This window comes from Vicia villosa, unplaced genomic scaffold (genome assembly GCF_029867415.1).
Source record: "Vicia villosa cultivar HV-30 ecotype Madison, WI unplaced genomic scaffold, Vvil1.0 ctg.000077F_1_1, whole genome shotgun sequence".
NCBI classification, from domain to species: domain Eukaryota; kingdom Viridiplantae; phylum Streptophyta; class Magnoliopsida; order Fabales; family Fabaceae; genus Vicia; species Vicia villosa.
Window position 1 is genome coordinate 353,507 of NW_026705001.1, and position 18,086 is coordinate 371,592.

Here is an 18,086-nt window from a genome sequence, read left to right on the forward strand (position 1 = left end):
ACGTAAAACTTCTTTACATTATTAATGTATTTGAATTAAATTCAAAATACAATAATTGTACACAATTGTTTGATAAAAAGTACAAATCTTTTTATATTATTCAACTAATTTTAATATATTTTATATTTTAGTGATTAAGTGAATGTCATTGTAATATATGTATTAGAGAAAAAAGAGTATGCACTGACAATGTAAAATAATTTTACTCCGTCAATCAATCTGACGCGTGTATCCAACTAAATCACTCTTTTAATTTAAAAATATCGATATGACATGACAAAATGTTATAATTTTATTAGATGATGGTGTAAAACTTATTTACACTGACTGACAGTGCACTACCTTTAACCTCTATACATTAACACTACATCTCTTATTTTTTAGATAATAATTAATTTTAAAATTGAGATTAATTGGTATGCACTGTCAGCGTAAATTGTTTTTACACCATTAGTGCATCATCACTATTCAAATGAATTATTTTAATAAAAATCCAATAATTTTAACAAATCAACAGTTGAATTTAACAGACAGTATAAAATTTTTTTTATACCATAATTGTATTCTAATAAAATTCTTTAAAATTTCAAATTTTTTATTTTCATTTTCTTTTAATCAAATTTAAAAATTTTTCAATTTCTTTTTACACCACCGATTAAAAATTCTGCCTCTTCCCCCCATTTTTGGACAGAATATTTTATCATCTCTTTTCTATTATTTTACTTTTACTACAACTAAACCCATTAAAAAACTCCTAATTTCCAAACCAAATTACTACATACTACTGATAATAGTACCGTTAGTCAATCTCATCCATGTGCATGTACATTCACGCGTCACCAAACCGCGTGACATTCTCTCCATTTAAGCGAAAACACAAGGAATCCAACGTCTATAAATCCTGAAGATCTCGGCAACCAACACGTCATTTCAAAAATCCTAATCTCTATACCTAATTTGTCATTAACCAATTAATAAATCAATTAACCTATCCATAAACACTTTTGTTATACATCGCTTTAACAATTAATTAAATCATAAATAATTGCGTCTCAATTTCCATTCCCACCCTCCGATTAATTAATTAATAAATTAAATATTAATTATTATTAATAATTTTATTTATGTGCCCTCAATTTTTTTTTTCATCCAATCAATCATTCATTTCATTGAGAGATCGCGCTCTCGCTCTTTCTCTCTCTCTCTCTCTCACTCCTCATTCTCTCTCTCTCTCTCTTCTTGCACCTCCAAGCTTCTTCTCTTTGTCTGTGAAACAGGTGAATCTTCTTCATCCGATTTTTTGAGTTCAATTATTCAATTTCGATTTGTGTTAAACTCTGTTGAATTGTACCGAGGTGGTTCTTTTTTTGTAGTTTCGAAATTGGTGTTGAATTTCATGTTTCGATTATATCTATGGAATTTCTTTATGTGTTGTGTGTTTTGTGAATGATGCTTTTTCTAATCTGATAGGTAAGGGTTTGGTTTCTTTTGTGTTGGATTAAGAATATTGAGATTGCGGGGTTTCCATTTTTCACATTAGGGTTTTGCCCCTGTGATCGAGTTTTAAAAATAGTTTATTTTTTCATTCAATTTTGTTTAAAGTTTCTTTCTTTATGTGTGATGTGATATAGATTGATGCTTAATTGTGTTTTGTTGTGTGTGTATGAAGGGTTTTTGTTGTAATTGAAGACATTTAGGTTCAGAAGCTCTATGTGAGTTGGGTTTCCTTTCTATCTTCTTTTGATTTGGTGAATTGTTTCTTAGAGTGGTTCTGATGATAGGGTTATAGTTCTAAAGCATATTGGGCATGTGTATATTCTGAGTTTTTTGTTTTGTGATTGTAAAAGTGGCTGCAAATTGGCTTAATTTTAGATGTCATGACTATTTGGGTTTTGTTGGTTTTCTACTTGAAATTTCTGGTGAAGGCATTTTGACTTTACTGCTTCAACCTTTGATTTGTGCAGCAAATCAGCTCAGAACCTCCTCACTCCTCAGTGACAGAACTATTCAGAGGGTACCCTTGTGCTGCTGATTGATGGTAAGCATTTATTTTCTTAAAAGATCCACAAGATACCGAATCATGTGTCATATGCCAATTTAATAACGTGCAGAGTGCAGCAGATTTTTCTTGTAGTTGTTCAATAACGGTTGTTTGTCGCTTAGTTGTTCGATTCCATTTTGGTTATCTGACTGTCTTGTAGTTGTTTGATTCCATTTTGGTTCAGTAGCGCTTGTGTGTAGTTCTTCTATTTCTTTTTGGTTTAACGTTTGACGTATAGTTGTTCTATTCCACTTTGGTTTAACGTTTGTCGTGTAGTTGTTCAATTCTATTTTGGTTCAGTAATGTTTGTGTAGTTGTTCAATTCCATTTTGGTTTAATAACGTAGGTTCTTACATGGTTCATGGTGCTTTTGTTGTAGGCTACTAATGAAAATCTTCCGCCTAATGTAATAAAGCAACTTGCCAAGGAGTTGAAAAATCTTGATGAAACCCCTCCCGAGGGCATTAAAGTTGTGGTTAATGATGATGATTTCTCAACGATATATGCTGACATAGATGGCCCAGGCAAGTATTTTCATATTTTAGTGAAACATGGGACATTATGTGTAGAGCTCAAGCTGAAATTTTGTTGTGTTGTGTTTTTTTGCAGCCGGCACTCCTTATGAAAATGGAGTTTTCCGCATGAAGTTGCTATTGTCCCGTGATTTTCCACATTCGCCTCCTAAAGGTATGTTATAATATTATTATATTCGTATTTTTTCTTTGGAATTCTGAATTGTTGTTTTTGTTGAACTGTCTTATGTGATGGAATTTATTTTTTAATCGATCCTTAAAGCTTTGGTTGCCCTGCGGTTCTTGAATTTCTCCTCTATTCTGGATTGAAAGAATCTTGTATGTTAGTGTTGTATGCGATGGAATTTATTTATTTTTATCGATCCTTAAAACATTGGCTGCCATGTGGTTTTTGAATTTCTCCCCTACTCTGGATTGAAAGAATCTTGTATGTTAGTGTTGTATGCGATGGATTTTATTTTTTTATTGATCCTTGAAACATTGATTGCTCTGTGGCTCTTGAATTTCTGCTCTTTTCTGGATTGAAAGAATCTCGTATGTTAGTGTTTCACGAGGTGTTATCTAACTTGTGAATCAATTGAATTTAATGTAGGATATTTTTTGACCAAGATTTTCCATCCAAATGTTGCAAACAATGGAGAGATTTGTGTCAACACACTTAAAAAGGATTGGAATCCTAGCCTTGGATTACGGCATGTTCTTATCGTAAGTCTTTTGGCTGTCCTAGTAATGAAGCTATTTTTTCCCAACTTACCTGTCTTCCTACAGTAGAGTTGTTTAAATATTCTTGATTTTATTAAATTTAATTCTGGTTGATAGGACTTTTAATTTATCGATACTGATTTTCATAATCGACAGGTTGTTAGGTGTCTATTGATTGAACCATTTCCGGAGTCAGCTTTAAATGAACTGGCTGGTAAACTACTGCTTGAAGATTACGAGGAGTATGCCAGACATGCCAGGTGAGTTAAGCCAATGGTGCTGCTCCTGTCAATTCATTGCTTGTATAGGTTGATCCATGGTTTTGATAGATTTTCTTTAGCTAAATTAGTTTCATTGCTAGTTTCTTACCTATCCGATTCGCCATCTCGTGTTTGTAATTGAGAAGCTTTAATCATGACATGCAGGATTTACACTGGCATTCATGCAAAACCAAAGGCCAAGTTCAAAAGCGGAGCTATAACCGAATCAACTACTGCTCTGAATGTTGATCAGACGAACACCTCAGTGCTTAATGCTGACATCAAAACCATGCCGTCAAGTGCTGCTTTGCCCCCATTGTCGACAAGTGCTGCTTTGCCACCATTGTCGTCAAGTGCTGCTTTGCCACCATTATCGCTGCCCTCGACCACTGCAGCAAGAGGTGCTAGTCAGGATCAGGCAGGGGGTATTCTGACCGAGTCGTCTGCCAATCGTTCTACTGCTGCTGCGGTAGTTTCTGCTGCTCATGCACCACAGAAGAAAGAAATTGGAACTGCCAAAGCTCAGGCAGACAAGAAGAAGCTAGATGCAAGAAAGAAAAGTTTAAAAAGATTATGATTAAGTTGTTCAATAATCGAACTTTTTTTTTTTTTTTCCTGTTTTAGTTTTGTTATTTGATAGAGAGAAAGAAAGAGGGGGCAGAGAAAAGGATTCGAAATTTGGTTTATGGATGTGTACTATTGAAATGGGTGAAATTGTGAACTACTATTGATCTTTTAGGCAAAGAAGATTCACCCTTATTTTATTTCCATTATTTATTTGTTTTTGTGTTTTCTTTTCAAATTGATCTCTATAAGCAACCTTAGTATCATTTATTGTTGATTACTTAGTCTCTAATTTTACTCAAACCCCTCACTATTATTCCATCATATTCATTGGAAACTTGACAAGTCCACCTTGTACTTTTCCTCATAGGACATGTAATCAAGTTTAGAATGATACATCAATTACTTGGGGTGTATCTTTCTTTGTTCTTGTAATGGTTAGATGATACATCAATCACTTTGGAGATTACTTGGAGTGATAACAATCACACGGGTATTTTTCATCCTAGGACATGAGACCTTCGAATGATACCAATCACTTGGGGGTATTTTCCACCGTCCTTGTAGTGGTTAGATGATACACATCAATTTTATGTTAAATTTTAATTCACCTTTAACCCAACATAAAAAGAGTAATAAACACTGTAAATTCTACAAAGAAAATCAACAGTATTCAGCAGCATTGACAATTTCTTCCTCTTGGTTTGTTGTCTAACATCCGAGACTAATTTCAATGTAAGGACGTTGCAAAGCTTCTTTTACAATATCACAATATTACTTTATTGTTATTGTTATTTTCTAAAAGATTTACAAATTATGCAAAAAAAAATAAAAATCACTCCACAAATAATTAAAATTAAACGACAAATTCAGTGCAAATACTATTTTACAGACGGTCAGTGTATATCCATTGCACTCAAAGAAATGATACTATTAATGCAGACAAATTTAATCCTAAATTTCAACTTTTAATATGACAACTACTATGAAAAATATAATCAATAATTTTTTTTCATTAGACGTGTAATTATTATTAGTAATAATTGACCCACTAACAGTTTTGAAAGGTTGACCCAACTGGATACATCTCTAGTTCACGGTCCAACCGGTTGAACCGGCGAGTTCGGTCCAGTTTTTAAAACATTGCTATAAAATTTAGAGTTCGAAATTATTGAACTTATGAACAAATACGATGACTTCATTATCCTGTTGTTATATGTTGATGATATGCTTATTGTAGGAAAAAAATATTTCTAACATTAACAGGTTAAAGAAGCAATTGGGGGAGTCATGAAAGACATGTGAGCAGCTAAACAGATTCTTGACATTAGAATCTTGTGTGACAGAAAAGAGAAGAAACTTTGGATGTCACAAGAACATTATATCGAAAGAGTGCTGCAAAGATTCAAAATGGAAAACTAAGGCGATAAACACTCCTCTTGCTACTCATTTCAAGTTGAGTTCTAATCAAAGTCCTTCAAGTGAAGATGAAGCATTTGATTTCAGAAAGTCTAGTTCGGCATACACGATTAAATTTGCAGGGGAGCTGTAGCTTGGCAGTCCAGATTGCAAAAGTGTGTAGCATTGTCTACTATAGAGGCTGACTTTATTGCCATTACCGAAGGATGCAAAAAGTTACTGTGATTGGAGAAATTTTTGCAGGAGCTTGGTTTTGTTCAAGACAAATATGTGTTATTTGTTGATAGTCAAAGCGCTTTTCATCTTGGTAAGAATCCAACTTTTCATAATAGGTCTAAAACATTGACGTGAGATATCATTGGATATGTGATTTTTTGAATTCTAAGTTGCTGGAGTTAGCTAAAGTTCATATAGATGATAATGGTTCTGATATGATGACTAAAACATTACCAAGATGGAAGTTTGAAGCTTGTTGTTATATTTCCAGTTTGGAAATTTCCTCCACATGGTTGTGAGGGGGAGATGTGTTTGGCTTGAGTTCTCTTCCTATGTGAAGAAAAGCCAAAATATGAATAGCTTATTTATCTCACTTATTTAAGTGGATAGTGTCAATATAAGGTTAAGAGAGATAGAGAGAAAATAAGAATTCAAAAGAGAGAAAAGAGGAGAGAAATTCATTCCCGTTTTTTCTGCATCAATCTCACTAATTTTTTGGGCATGTTTGTAACTCATGTATCTAACTTTTGACCGTTCTAAATTTGAAAACAAAGTCTGAGTTGAGAGATATGTGCCTCGCATTGGATCTGTATGAAATTCTAGTATCAGATATGTAATTTCGAAAGAGATGTCACGATACTAATATCTGAGAACAAACACTTATGGAACAAGTTGCTAACAGTAACAAAAGAAGCAGTGCAGAAAAGTAAAAGACACAAGGAGTTATTTACCTAGTTCGGAACAACCTCCCTACTCTGGGGGCTACTAAGCCAGAGATGAAATTAATATACAATAGTATCAATTTGAAGTTAAACTCCCCCATTTACAACTTCTCACTTAATCACTACCCTTCCTATGACTTCTACCTAAGACTCACCTAGGTATGAGGCCCTCCTCAAATCCCCTCAGTCACAACCCGTGACAAACAACACAAACAATCAAAAGTAGAAGACACTCTTCAAATACACATAATTCTCAATACTTAAAAGCTTATGAGAATTGACGCATACTCTCCTTGCTTAACAGCTTCGGAGATCAAACATATTACAACTCAACAAAAACACTCCACCTCTAGTATCAAACCAATGCTAGAGTGGATTACACGTAACACAATAAGGGAATCGAAAACCTAACACTAGGTAATCACACACCATAGAGTCCTTTTTCAAAACCAAAAGCCGCAGCACAATTAGGATTATCAAGTCTCTGTATATAAGTAGCAGGGGAGTATCCCATGAGCGGGCTTGGGCCATTCTTCAAAGAAGGTTCTAAAGTTACCCATAAAAATTCCAATAAATCAGGTCAAGATTACTCCAATATTGTCGGAGTAGTTTTAGAAAATTCCTCCTGAGATTATGCATGTGCACCTGTCAACAAATAAATTAAACAACCTAACTTAAAACATAAACTATCACTCAGTTCAGTTTTAGTAACCTGATGTTAAGACATCTGTTTTGACATCTTGCAAAAACACCCCAATAATATGTTTTACCAAAATTGCGGCCAACACACAGAACCTACAACCCCCCCCCCCCCCTTTGACAAATTTTGGCTTAAACATTATTAGCACACTAACACACATCAGAGTAGCAGCACACAAAAAAACACAAAAAATAATACTCCCCCTCAACCTTACAAACGCAAACATTGCAACTCCCCCTCAAGAGCAACATCATCGAAACTATACTATATTACTCTTTTAAACTCTCCCCTTTTTAGCCATAATGTGCCAACTATATAGAGTAAGCAGATATAGTCAAAGTAGTTTAGAATACATCACCAAATATCCATGGAGCAGGCACACGCAGGTGCCAAAAACTCAAGAAAAAAAACCACAAAAAGGAGATCAACAATATAGACATTAACTGTCTTCAGAATCAGTAGACCCAGCAGCTTCGGAGCTGCCTTTCTCATTTTTCAGAATCTCCTCCTTCCAAGCCTACTTCCACATTCGCATTGTCAACCTGCTTCAAATCCTTAATCATCTGTTCAAACTCAAGCTTTCTTGTTGAACTCACCCGTATGACTTCATCAAGATCTTTGCAGGCCTCCATGAGTTCAGAGATCATTCCAACCTTTGTGGGGTTCATGTTCACAGCAGGTGCCGATGTCATACCACTGTCTGGAACATGCTTACCAATAAACGGTTTGGAGTGAAGAGACATGACAGACTCTCTTTTGGCTATCACATCAGTACAAAGAAGATCCCAGGATGCTGACTGAGGATAATTCCACAGATAAGAATAGGAAAGGAAATAGGCAATTTTACTGCACGAGAACTAGCATGCTTCATAGATTGATCAAATATGAAATTACCATAATCAAACGCCTTCTTGCTGCCCACAACATAAATGAATTTTCCCAAACTCACAGAGATAACCGAGGAGTTGTTGGTTGGGGCCCAGTTTGCAGCTCCAATTTTATGCAGGATAGCATATTTGAAACTCAGTTTGCTAGCTGGGAGCTTGTGCTTCACAGGCCAGGTGCTAACTTGGTTTGCAGTAATAGTTTGGCAAATTTGATTATTAGTTGCTTCCAATTCACCTTGTTACTCTTCACACCTGCCCAGATACCTGTTGATAACAACAGGAGAGAACTCAATGCATCTACCTCTCACAAATACTTTCCTGAACTCTTTACTTCTGGGGTCAGCACAGTCTACAGGAATATTGACAATGAATTCCTTTACAAGACCCTCATAATACTTACCAAACTGAGTTACAGTCTTTATCAAGCCAGCATGAGCGATCAGCTCCATAATCTTTGGGCACTCAAAAGCCTCTTTTCCCAGCTCTTTTTCAAGAGCAATTCTCCGTTGATAAACATACTTCCAATGGTCAACACTGTCCCTAGAGTGAAAATAAATGTTGTCCATAGGGACATCAGACACTTTGACAGAGAGGTTCTTCATCTTGGATTTTTTATTAATCAAGATGTCTTGGACATCATCTACATCATCACTATCTGAATTAGCAATATCCATGAAGTTCCTCTTGTTAAAGCTAGATACCTCTTTACTCCAAGGCTTTGAAGGACCATACTAGTCTCTGTCTTGGTAGAGGTGGAGGTAGCCACATACTTGCCTTTTATGGACCTGAGTCTCTTAGCGAGACCAGCCATCACAGTGGTGATAAGGTCATTGTCAGATAAATCATCAAGATTTACCACAACCACAACAACATGATTTTGTGATTCCCTTGGATTAGAAGTATCACGAATGTGAAAAGATTCCTTCCCTGCAGAGGATATCTCTACCCCTTGCTCAACACTGGTTCTGACTTCCTCTAGGACTGAGGTAGCAAGCTTGGCAAGCTTACCTTCTCCCCCATCTCTTTCCAAGCTAGATGAGGCAGTAACATCATGAGGGTTAATACCTATGTTTGCCTCAACAAGCATTTGAGAGGTCTCATCCACAGTTATACCTAAAGCCTGAGCTATAATCTTTCTAATGTGTCTATCAGTAGCCACAATGTTTTTCTCTGAAGCGTTAGGGCAGGATGACTCAATACTAAGTTTAGAAGAGTTACCTCTAGGAAAATTAGAAGCAGCTTACGATGGCCTTGCATAGGGCAATTTGGCCCTCTTAAACTCCGTCGCAGAGCACAGAACAATGGACAGGGGGACAACATCAAGCACGTCATCAAGGGAAGGCGATACCGGGTGGGTTTTTGACCTAGATACAAGAAGACGAACCACAATGTTGTGACATCTTTGGGAATTTGTGAACTGGAGAGAGGTGAAGAAGGAGGCTTCTTTTTGGCACGAAGATGAAGGGGTTGTTGGAGTGAAAGAGGGCAATAGTGTGGCGTGAGGGAAGATATTTGACGATGATTTGAATTGATTGTTTTTGATGAGCGCTCTTTTAATTTTGGAGCCCTAAAATAGCATTCGTGACATGGTGGCACTTTGATTGTATAAAGGCACTTTTAATTGTATAAAGGCACTTTGATGATATTCCCGCACACTTTTAATTGCTATAAGCCCTTGTATGTGTCACTGTCTAATTTTCCTCTTGGGGCCTTGAAGTTTTTAATTATGATTTTAACACCCTTACTCTGAGATAGAAATATAGGATCTTCAATCTGCTTGGCTTGTAGATCAGAGTGATATGGTGGCTCACCATATTTTGACTTTATTTTCTTGACATAATGTTGAGACATCTCATCAATCATTCCACTAGACACAATATTATCAACATACATTTGAGTATTCATAAGTTCACCTTCCTTTTCATTTGAGAATGTGGTGGAATTCCTTAGTCCTTGAGGAACCCATATGTAATAGTTGTGCTTAGTCCTGACTCCTTTCATCACCACTTCACTCTTCTTATTGAATACAAGACACTCAGTTTTAGTGAAATTTACTTTGCACCCCTGATCACACAGTTAACTTATGCTTATCAGATTGGTTGTCAACCCTCTTACAAGTAGCACATCATTAAGGTTTGGACCTCCTGAGCACCTTAAATTTCCAACTCCCTTGATTTCACCTTTGGTTACATCACCAAAGGTTGCATAGATAGTGGAATAAGGTCTGATGTCCATCAGCAAATTCTTGCTATACGTCATATGCCTTGAACAACAACTGTCGAAATACCAGTCACCTTTGGCTAGACTTCTAGTTGAGGTATGAGCCATAAGGATAGAAACAACATTCTTAGGGACCCAGTGTTTCATCTTTTTGCTATTTGATCCAACCTTATCAACCTTGGGGAGAAAATCAGGCTTAGGGAACCCATACAGCCTAAAACAAAAAGGTCTTATATGACCAAATCGACCATAATGATGACATCTTCAGTGCTGAAACTTTTTCTTGGTATGAATGACATTACTCTTGCCATGATGTTGAGACCTCTGATTCGACATCTTTGGCTTGGACTTGGGTTGAGTGGAATCTGAGACAGACATCTTGTTCTCATTGAATCCTAATCCACTCATGTCTCCTGTTGCTCTTCCCATTTGTAAGATCTCATCTAGGAAGTGAATCCCATTATTCAGCATCCTGACAGACTTGTGAACCCTGTCAAGTTCAGACTTCAGAGAGACCACTTCTTCTTCTAATCTAGAGATATTTTTCATCTGCTCTTTCTTTTCCGTCTTTAGATTGTGTATGAGACCTTTTTGTTTCTCACTCGTTTGACATAGTTCAGTACTTCTGAGACAGAGTTCTCTGAATGATGCAGCTAATTTATCATAAATTAGCTCATCATCACTTGAGTCTTCATTAGTCACCCATCTACTTGTTAAGGCTTTCACATGCTTGGCAGATTTTTCATCAAGGTCACTTTTAGAATTCTCTTCAGTTCAAGTTACAAATAAGCCCTTCTTCTGTTTCCTGAGATATCTAGGGCATTCAGTTTAAATGTGTCCAAGGCCTTCACATTCATAGCGCTATATGCTCTTCCCTTGAGTGTACGTTTCTTCAACTCTCCTACTTCCAAAATCATTAGTCTTGTGGATGTCAGATGAGTTGTTCTGGGCAATTGATCTTGATTTCCTTCCCATATGCTTAATTACCTTGTTAAGTTGTCTTCCAAGAAGAGCTATATCATTAGATATCCCTTTATCTGTACTCAGATCACATTCCTCCTCTTCATCTACAGTATTGGTAACGAAAGCTATGCTTTTGTTCTTCTTTTAAGATCTTTCATTGATGCTTAGTTCAAATGTCTGGAGCGATCCTACCAGTTCATCCAATCTCATCTGGTTAATGTCTTGAGCTTCTTTGATGACAGTCACCTTCATGTGAAATCTCTTGGGAAGAGATCTGAGCATCTTTCTCACCAGTTTGTCTTCTGGTATCTTTTCCCCTAACGCACTCGATGCATTAGATATCTCAAGTACATTCATGTGAAAGTCATGAATACTTTCATTATCCTTCGTCCTCAGATTCTCTAATTGAGTGATGAACATCTAGAGTCTTGACATCTTCCCTTTGGAAGTGCCTTCATGAGAAGTTTTAAGCGTTTCCCAGGCATCCTTAGCTACTTCACACGTGTTCACTAATTTGAAGATGTTCTTGTCAATTCTGTTGAATATAACATTCAGGGCTTTAGAATTTCCAAGAGAAAGTTTATCCTCTTCTTTATCCTAATCTTCTTCAGGCTTCAACTTAGAGGTGGGTTGCTTATTTGCATCCAATATAACTGGGTGTGTCCATCCTTTCACCACCGCTTTCCAAGCCTTGCTGTCCAAGGATTTTAGGAAAGCCACCATGTGTAGGGTCCAGTAGTCATAGTTGCTTCCGTTCAGAACATGTGGTCTGTTCAGGAAACCTTCATCCTTGTCCATAATACCAGAAATTATCTTCCCTAGATCTCATCCAGATGCAGAGCAAGATACCTGCTCTAATACCAATTGAAATTCTGGTATCAGATATGTGATGTCGAAAGAGATGTCACGACACTAATATATGAGAACAAACACTTATGGAACAAGTTGGTAACAGTAACAAAAGAAGCAGTGCAAAAAAGTAAAAGACACAAGGAGTTGTTTACCCAGTTCGGAACAACCTTCCTACTCTGGGGGCTACCAAGCCAGGGATGAAATCAATATACGATAGTATCAATTCAGAGTTAAACTTCCTCGTTTACAACTTCTCACTTAATCACTACCATTCCTATGGCTTCTACCTAAGACTCACCTAGGTATGAGTCCCTCCTCAAATCCCCTCAATCACAACCCGTGACAAACAACACAAACAATCAAAAGTAGAAGACACTCTTCAAAGACACACAATTCTCAATACTTAAAAGCTTATGAGAATTGACACATACTCTCCTTGCTTAACAGCTTCGGAGATCAAACATATTACATCTCAACAAAAACACTCTTCCTCTAGTATCAAACCAATGCTAGAGTGGATTACACGTAACACAATAAGGGACTTGAAAACTTTTTTTTTTCAATAGGCAAGGGACTTGAAAACCTAAAACTAGGTAATCACACACCACATAGTCCTTTTTCAAAACAAAAAGCCGCTGAACAATTAGGATTACCAAGTCTCTATATAGCAATAGCAGCGGAGTATCCCAAGAGCGGGCTTGGGCCATTCTTCAAATAGGGTTCTAAAGTTACCCATAAAAATTCCAATAAATCAGGTCAAGATTACTCCAATATTGTTGGAGTAGTTTTAGAAAATTCCTCCTTAGATTATGCATGCGCATCTGTCAACAATTAAATAAAACAACCTAACCTAAAACATAAACTAACACTCAGTTCTGTTTTAGTAACCTGATGTTAAGACATTTGCTTTGACGTCTTGCAAAAACACCTCAATAATATGTTTTGTCAAAATTGCTGCCAACACACAGAATCTACACTGTAGATTTGAATTATTTTTCAGCTCTTTGATTCTTATTTGTAAGTTTGTTTTGCATTGTGATTTGCGGTTGTTGCACTTATTTGTGAATCACTTTAAGATTCTATTGTACCCTCAATTAATTATAGTGGAGCTATTTCTTTGATTTGAACTACTTATGTTTTACTCTCAAATAGAGCAGATCCCTCAACATATTCTTATTCATTACTAACAAAAATAATTTTATAAATCAACCTATTTGACAAAAAAAAGTTATAGAGTTTAAAATCAACATGTAGTACGTCATATTTCAAATTATAGAATTTGGGTGAATGCCTAGGGATGTGACCAAATTCTATATTCTGAAATCATACCATCATGTGTTTTTAGATTGTATAATTCCAACGATACCTGCGTAACCCATAAAAAAGACACACAATTTAGCAAATAATCGAACACATATTTATTAAGATGTTTCCAAATAAGAAAATAAACGATGATTCAGGAAAGTTTTGTTTACAAAATGAGGCAATGCAAGGATTTCAGATTTAAAGATTTAGGTTTGAAATTGTAAAAATATAGAAGTGAGGTGAAAAAGAAGGAATTCACAACTTAAATGAAGATTTTAGATTTAAGTGTTTAAGAGATTCAAAATCACGCTCCATATTCTAAGATGCGAGAAACATTTTTATCAAAATGGAAGGTATAACTCTTGATTTTCTAAAGAATATAATTAATGTAGAGAGAGTCCAACTTCTCTCTAAGTTTTGGTGGACTTTTAGGAGGTTGACTTTCATGGATTCTTTCAACAATCCAGACAACGGTTGGCGTAAGGTGACTTATAAACATGGAGGCAAGAAGTCTATAGGGGTATGGGACATTGAGAACGGCGGTAGGAAAAGATCTCCCAAAGGGGAAATCACTTCATTCTTCTTCACTGAGTTTAAAGACACATGGAAGGCGAAGGATATCTTTTTCGAGCTCAAGGAGTTCGGGGAGTTAGTAGAGGTGGTGATACCTCTAAGGAGGGATAGGAGAGGAAGGAGATACGGTTTTTCTCGTTTTTCTAACGTGGCGAATGAGAAGATGTTGTCTATCAAACTAGACAATGTCGTTCTTGAAGGAAGGAAGCTTTACGCTAACTTACCTCGTTTCCAAAGACGACCTAAACTTCATAGTTGGGAGTCTCAGAGAGGACCCAAGCACGCACCGAAAGGAGCTTCCCAGTCAGATTTTAATTCTAGATCCAAGGAGAATGTCCCAAAGGAAGGGCCGTCTGATCGTTCCTATGCAGAGGTCTTAGCAAACAGAAGGTTGTTCAAGCATGAGAGAGGCGATTCTTCTATTGCGAAAATTGTTAGAATGTCATCGGACGAAGAGGATCTTAACAGATACGGGAGGGCTTTCACTGGTGTTCTGAAAGATCCGACAATGGCATCTGAAATAAAAAGATTATTCATTGAGGAGGGAATCTTCACTATTAGGGTTACTTCCCTAGGTCCCAACCACTTCTTGTTAGAAGATTTGGTGGTAGGAGAGATGGAGATTTTCTCGGAGGAAAGAAAAAGGTGGTGGGAACAATGGTTTAGTTGTACAAAGGCATGGAATCCCAAGGATGTAGACACGGAAAGATTAGCTTGGCTTTTGATATCAGGAATATCATGTCATGCATGGGGTCTTAAGGTGTTTAAGTTAATCTCGAAAGCCTACGGTGTTTTCATCAAATGTGATGATTTTTCTCTTTCACGTTTAAGGATGGACAATGCAAGGATTCTCTTAAAAACTAAGCATCAACCTGTTATCAATGAGCAGATTTGTGTTATAGTAGATGGAGTTTTGTTCAAATGTTATGTGAAAGAAGAACCTGTTCCTTGGAAGGCTCCGGATGTTTCGAAGTTTTCTAGGGAGGATGAGGAAGCCGATTACAGTTCTTCTCCGGTGAGGAAAATATTGGTAAGGAGGCGCCAGTTTTCGAGAAGATAGTCTCAGATGATTTATTGTAGATAGTGACAACTGAAGGGGATAGGGGGAGTAAGGAGGAAGAGTCAGGGGATAAGGAGGGTAGTAACTGAAGCTTTAAGGATGTTTTTTCAAGCAGTTCCAAAATGGTGTCAAATGAAGTACTTGAGGAGGTGTCCTGTTTCATTGATGAGCGTGAGTCCATTCATGCATTAAATGCATGTTATGATTTCTGTGGGAACCACAAGGGAAGTATCTTCGGGGAGTGTGAAGTTCCTTTTAACCCAACAGATATTATCCATGAGGAGGTGGGGTCCATAGCAAGTGGGGCTAGTCCAGTTTCATCTAATGGGCCGAGGGTCCAATTGGAGAAATCATCAGGCCCTAGTTCATTTGATTCAGCCTGCAGAAAAGCGTTAAAAGCAAGGTCCAAGAAAGGAGTAGCTAAAATAAAAAAGAAGAAAAAACTAAAATGCGTTGAGAATTTGGGAAACATAGTGGGTATGGTGTCCTCCTATTTTGGATATATCGCGCCAAGGGATAAACGCTGTGTGATGCCGGATCTTTCGTCGAAAGCTATCCCAGATTTAGTTGGAGATCCGAATCCTAACAGTATGTTTTACCCTTGTTCCTCTTTCACAGATTCTGATGTTAAGCGATGTAACAATAGATTGATAAACAAGGTGAATTCGGAAGTGGGAAGGAGTGTTTGGAAACCCATAGTTAGGTTAGGAGTTGTCAGTGGTGTGGAGGAAAGCGAGAACATCAAACGTGTTGAAGACATGGAATTGAGAGACAAAGTTGGAGTGAAAGGGAAGAAGGCGATATTAGAAGCGGTCTAATGATTCTGCTATCATATAATATCAGAGGGGGAGGGTCAGTGTCTAAAAGGAAGAGAATTAGTTATATTCTGAATTCCAACAAGGTGGATGTGTGTTTCATCCAAGAGACTAAATTGACTCGGTTTAGTGATGCTTTGGCAAACTCTTTTTTGGGAGGCCGTGAAGTGGACTGGACGGCGAGTAACTCAGCTGGTGCTTCGGGGGGAATGGTTATTCTCTGGAAGAAAGATTTATTCAAGCTCAATTACAGTTTCATTGGCAGAGGGTATGTTGGCGTTAATGTTTTGTGGAAGGGTCTAACCATTAATTTTGCTAATGTATACGCCCCTTGTAGTGTAGCGGCTAGGAGGGGTCTTTGGGCTGAATTATCTGTTAGAAGGGCCAAAAACGGGAACGAAGAGTGGTGTATCGGTGGAGACTTCAATGAAGTTTCTAGTAGTGATGAAAGATTAGGGGAAGGAGGATATCTGTAACACCCCGATATCCGCTGCACGCATCAACCGTGTCGGCCAACCGAGCATGTTACCGGCTTAATCAATGATCCCCCCTAGGTCCGCTTATCGGCTGCCCAGGAAATATTGTTTTTGCCTCCCGCAGGAATCGAACCATGTACCTAGGGGTTAAGTACATATTCATAACAATTCCTGCTACCACTTGACCATATCGGGGTGTTACATTAAAAAGGCGCCTTTTTAATGTAACACCCTGGATTTCCGCTTACCCCGCAGGGCTTCCGGCCTACCAAGCATGTCACCAGCTTAATCAATAATCCCCCCTAGGTCCGCTTATCGGCTGCCCAGGAAATATTGTTTTTGCCTCCCGCAGGAATCGAACCATGTACCTAGGGGTTAAGTACATATTCATAGCAATTCCTGCTACCACTTGAGCTAGTGGTCAAGTGGTAGCAGGAATTGCTATGAATATGTACTTAACCCCTAGGTACATGGTTCGATTCCTGCGGGAGGCAAAAACAATATTTCCTGGGCAGCCGATAAGCGGACCTAGGGGGGATTATTGATTAAGCCGGTAACATGCTCGGTTGGCCGACACGGTTGATGCGTGCAGCGGATATCGGGGTGTTACAATATCAAAGTAGGAGAGGTATGGAGGAGTTCAGATCTTTTATTGCTCGTTCGGGGTTAGTGGACGTCCCTTGTTGTCATACCCCAAAATTTGCCCATGTTATTTTTCACACACAAAATCAAATCAAAACACAAAGCTCCAAAACACATTCTCCTATACAAAGCTCAGAAACTAGGGTTTGGTTTACCCAAAGGAAAATCAGTGAATAAATGGCTCCAAGGCATCTCACATGGATCAATATATCTCACATCATCTCAATGACAAATATCATGTCTCAATTCAAAGGATTGGTCACTCAGTTGTTCAGAAAGTCAACAGTCGACTAATTTAACCTAAAAGTCAATTGTGGTCAAAGTAAAGTCAAAACTCCTAATTTTTTGTCAAGATCCTCATATTGAAGTATCATTCACCATTTGATCAAGAATTGATCATGGTTCATCAAGGAAATATCAAGAATCAACAAATCAAAAAGTTTCTAAATTAGGGTTTTGCATAGGAAAAGTCAACTGAACTTTGACCAGCCATAACTCTCACATGGAACATCCAAAATTTTCCATACAAAGCTCATTTTGAAGGAAATTTGATTCTCTACAAAATTGTGTCTCACATGCCCAGTCTAAAAATGCTTCATTTAAGAGATATGGACCAAAACATTATAGGTCCTTGGCAAAAGTCAACCGAAAGCAGTTTTTTGACAAAGACAATATCATCAAGATAAAATGCTCAAATGGAAAAAAGCTTCCAAAGTGGCTTGTAGAGGACACCCTGAGGTTTCCAAAAAGTCCTAGAACACCTCCAGATCTTAAAAAAATTGAGTGAAATACGCCTTGTCAAAGTTGGTCGATTTTGAATGAAAAATGCGAAGCAAAAGTGGCACAAAAAAGGATTTTTTGCAAAAGAGCCCAACATTTTATGGCCCAATTCTGATCTCCAAGTTATCAAAGACATCCAATCTAACCCTCATGAATTTTTGAGTTTTAATTGATTTTATATGAATTTTTCATTCATTTAAAAGTGATTTAAGTCATGAAAATTAAAGGGAAATCAAAGATTTAATTAAAGATATTATATTGGTCAATTTCCATCATCAATTACACCACATAATATGTCAAAATTCGTGCTAATAGTAATGGGTAAGATTAGATTGAAATATGGCATATTAAGGAAG

The 18,086-nt window shown here is 37.2% G+C and overlaps 1 protein-coding gene across 1 annotated transcript; it reads left to right on the top strand.

Annotated features, from left to right (window-relative positions):
* The first annotated feature begins 1,125 nt into the window (after positions 1–1,125).
* On the top strand, positions 1,126–4,298 carry LOC131623690 (ubiquitin-conjugating enzyme E2 22). The gene is made up of 7 exons (XM_058894705.1): positions 1,126–1,277; positions 1,965–2,038; positions 2,421–2,565; positions 2,651–2,728; positions 3,167–3,279; positions 3,433–3,536; positions 3,702–4,298. The coding sequence occupies exons 2-7, from the start codon at positions 2,036–2,038 to the stop codon at positions 4,111–4,113; spliced, it is 855 nt and encodes a 284-aa protein (XP_058750688.1). The 5' UTR covers positions 1,126–1,277; positions 1,965–2,035; the 3' UTR covers positions 4,114–4,298.
* The last annotated feature ends 13,788 nt before the right edge of the window (positions 4,299–18,086 follow it).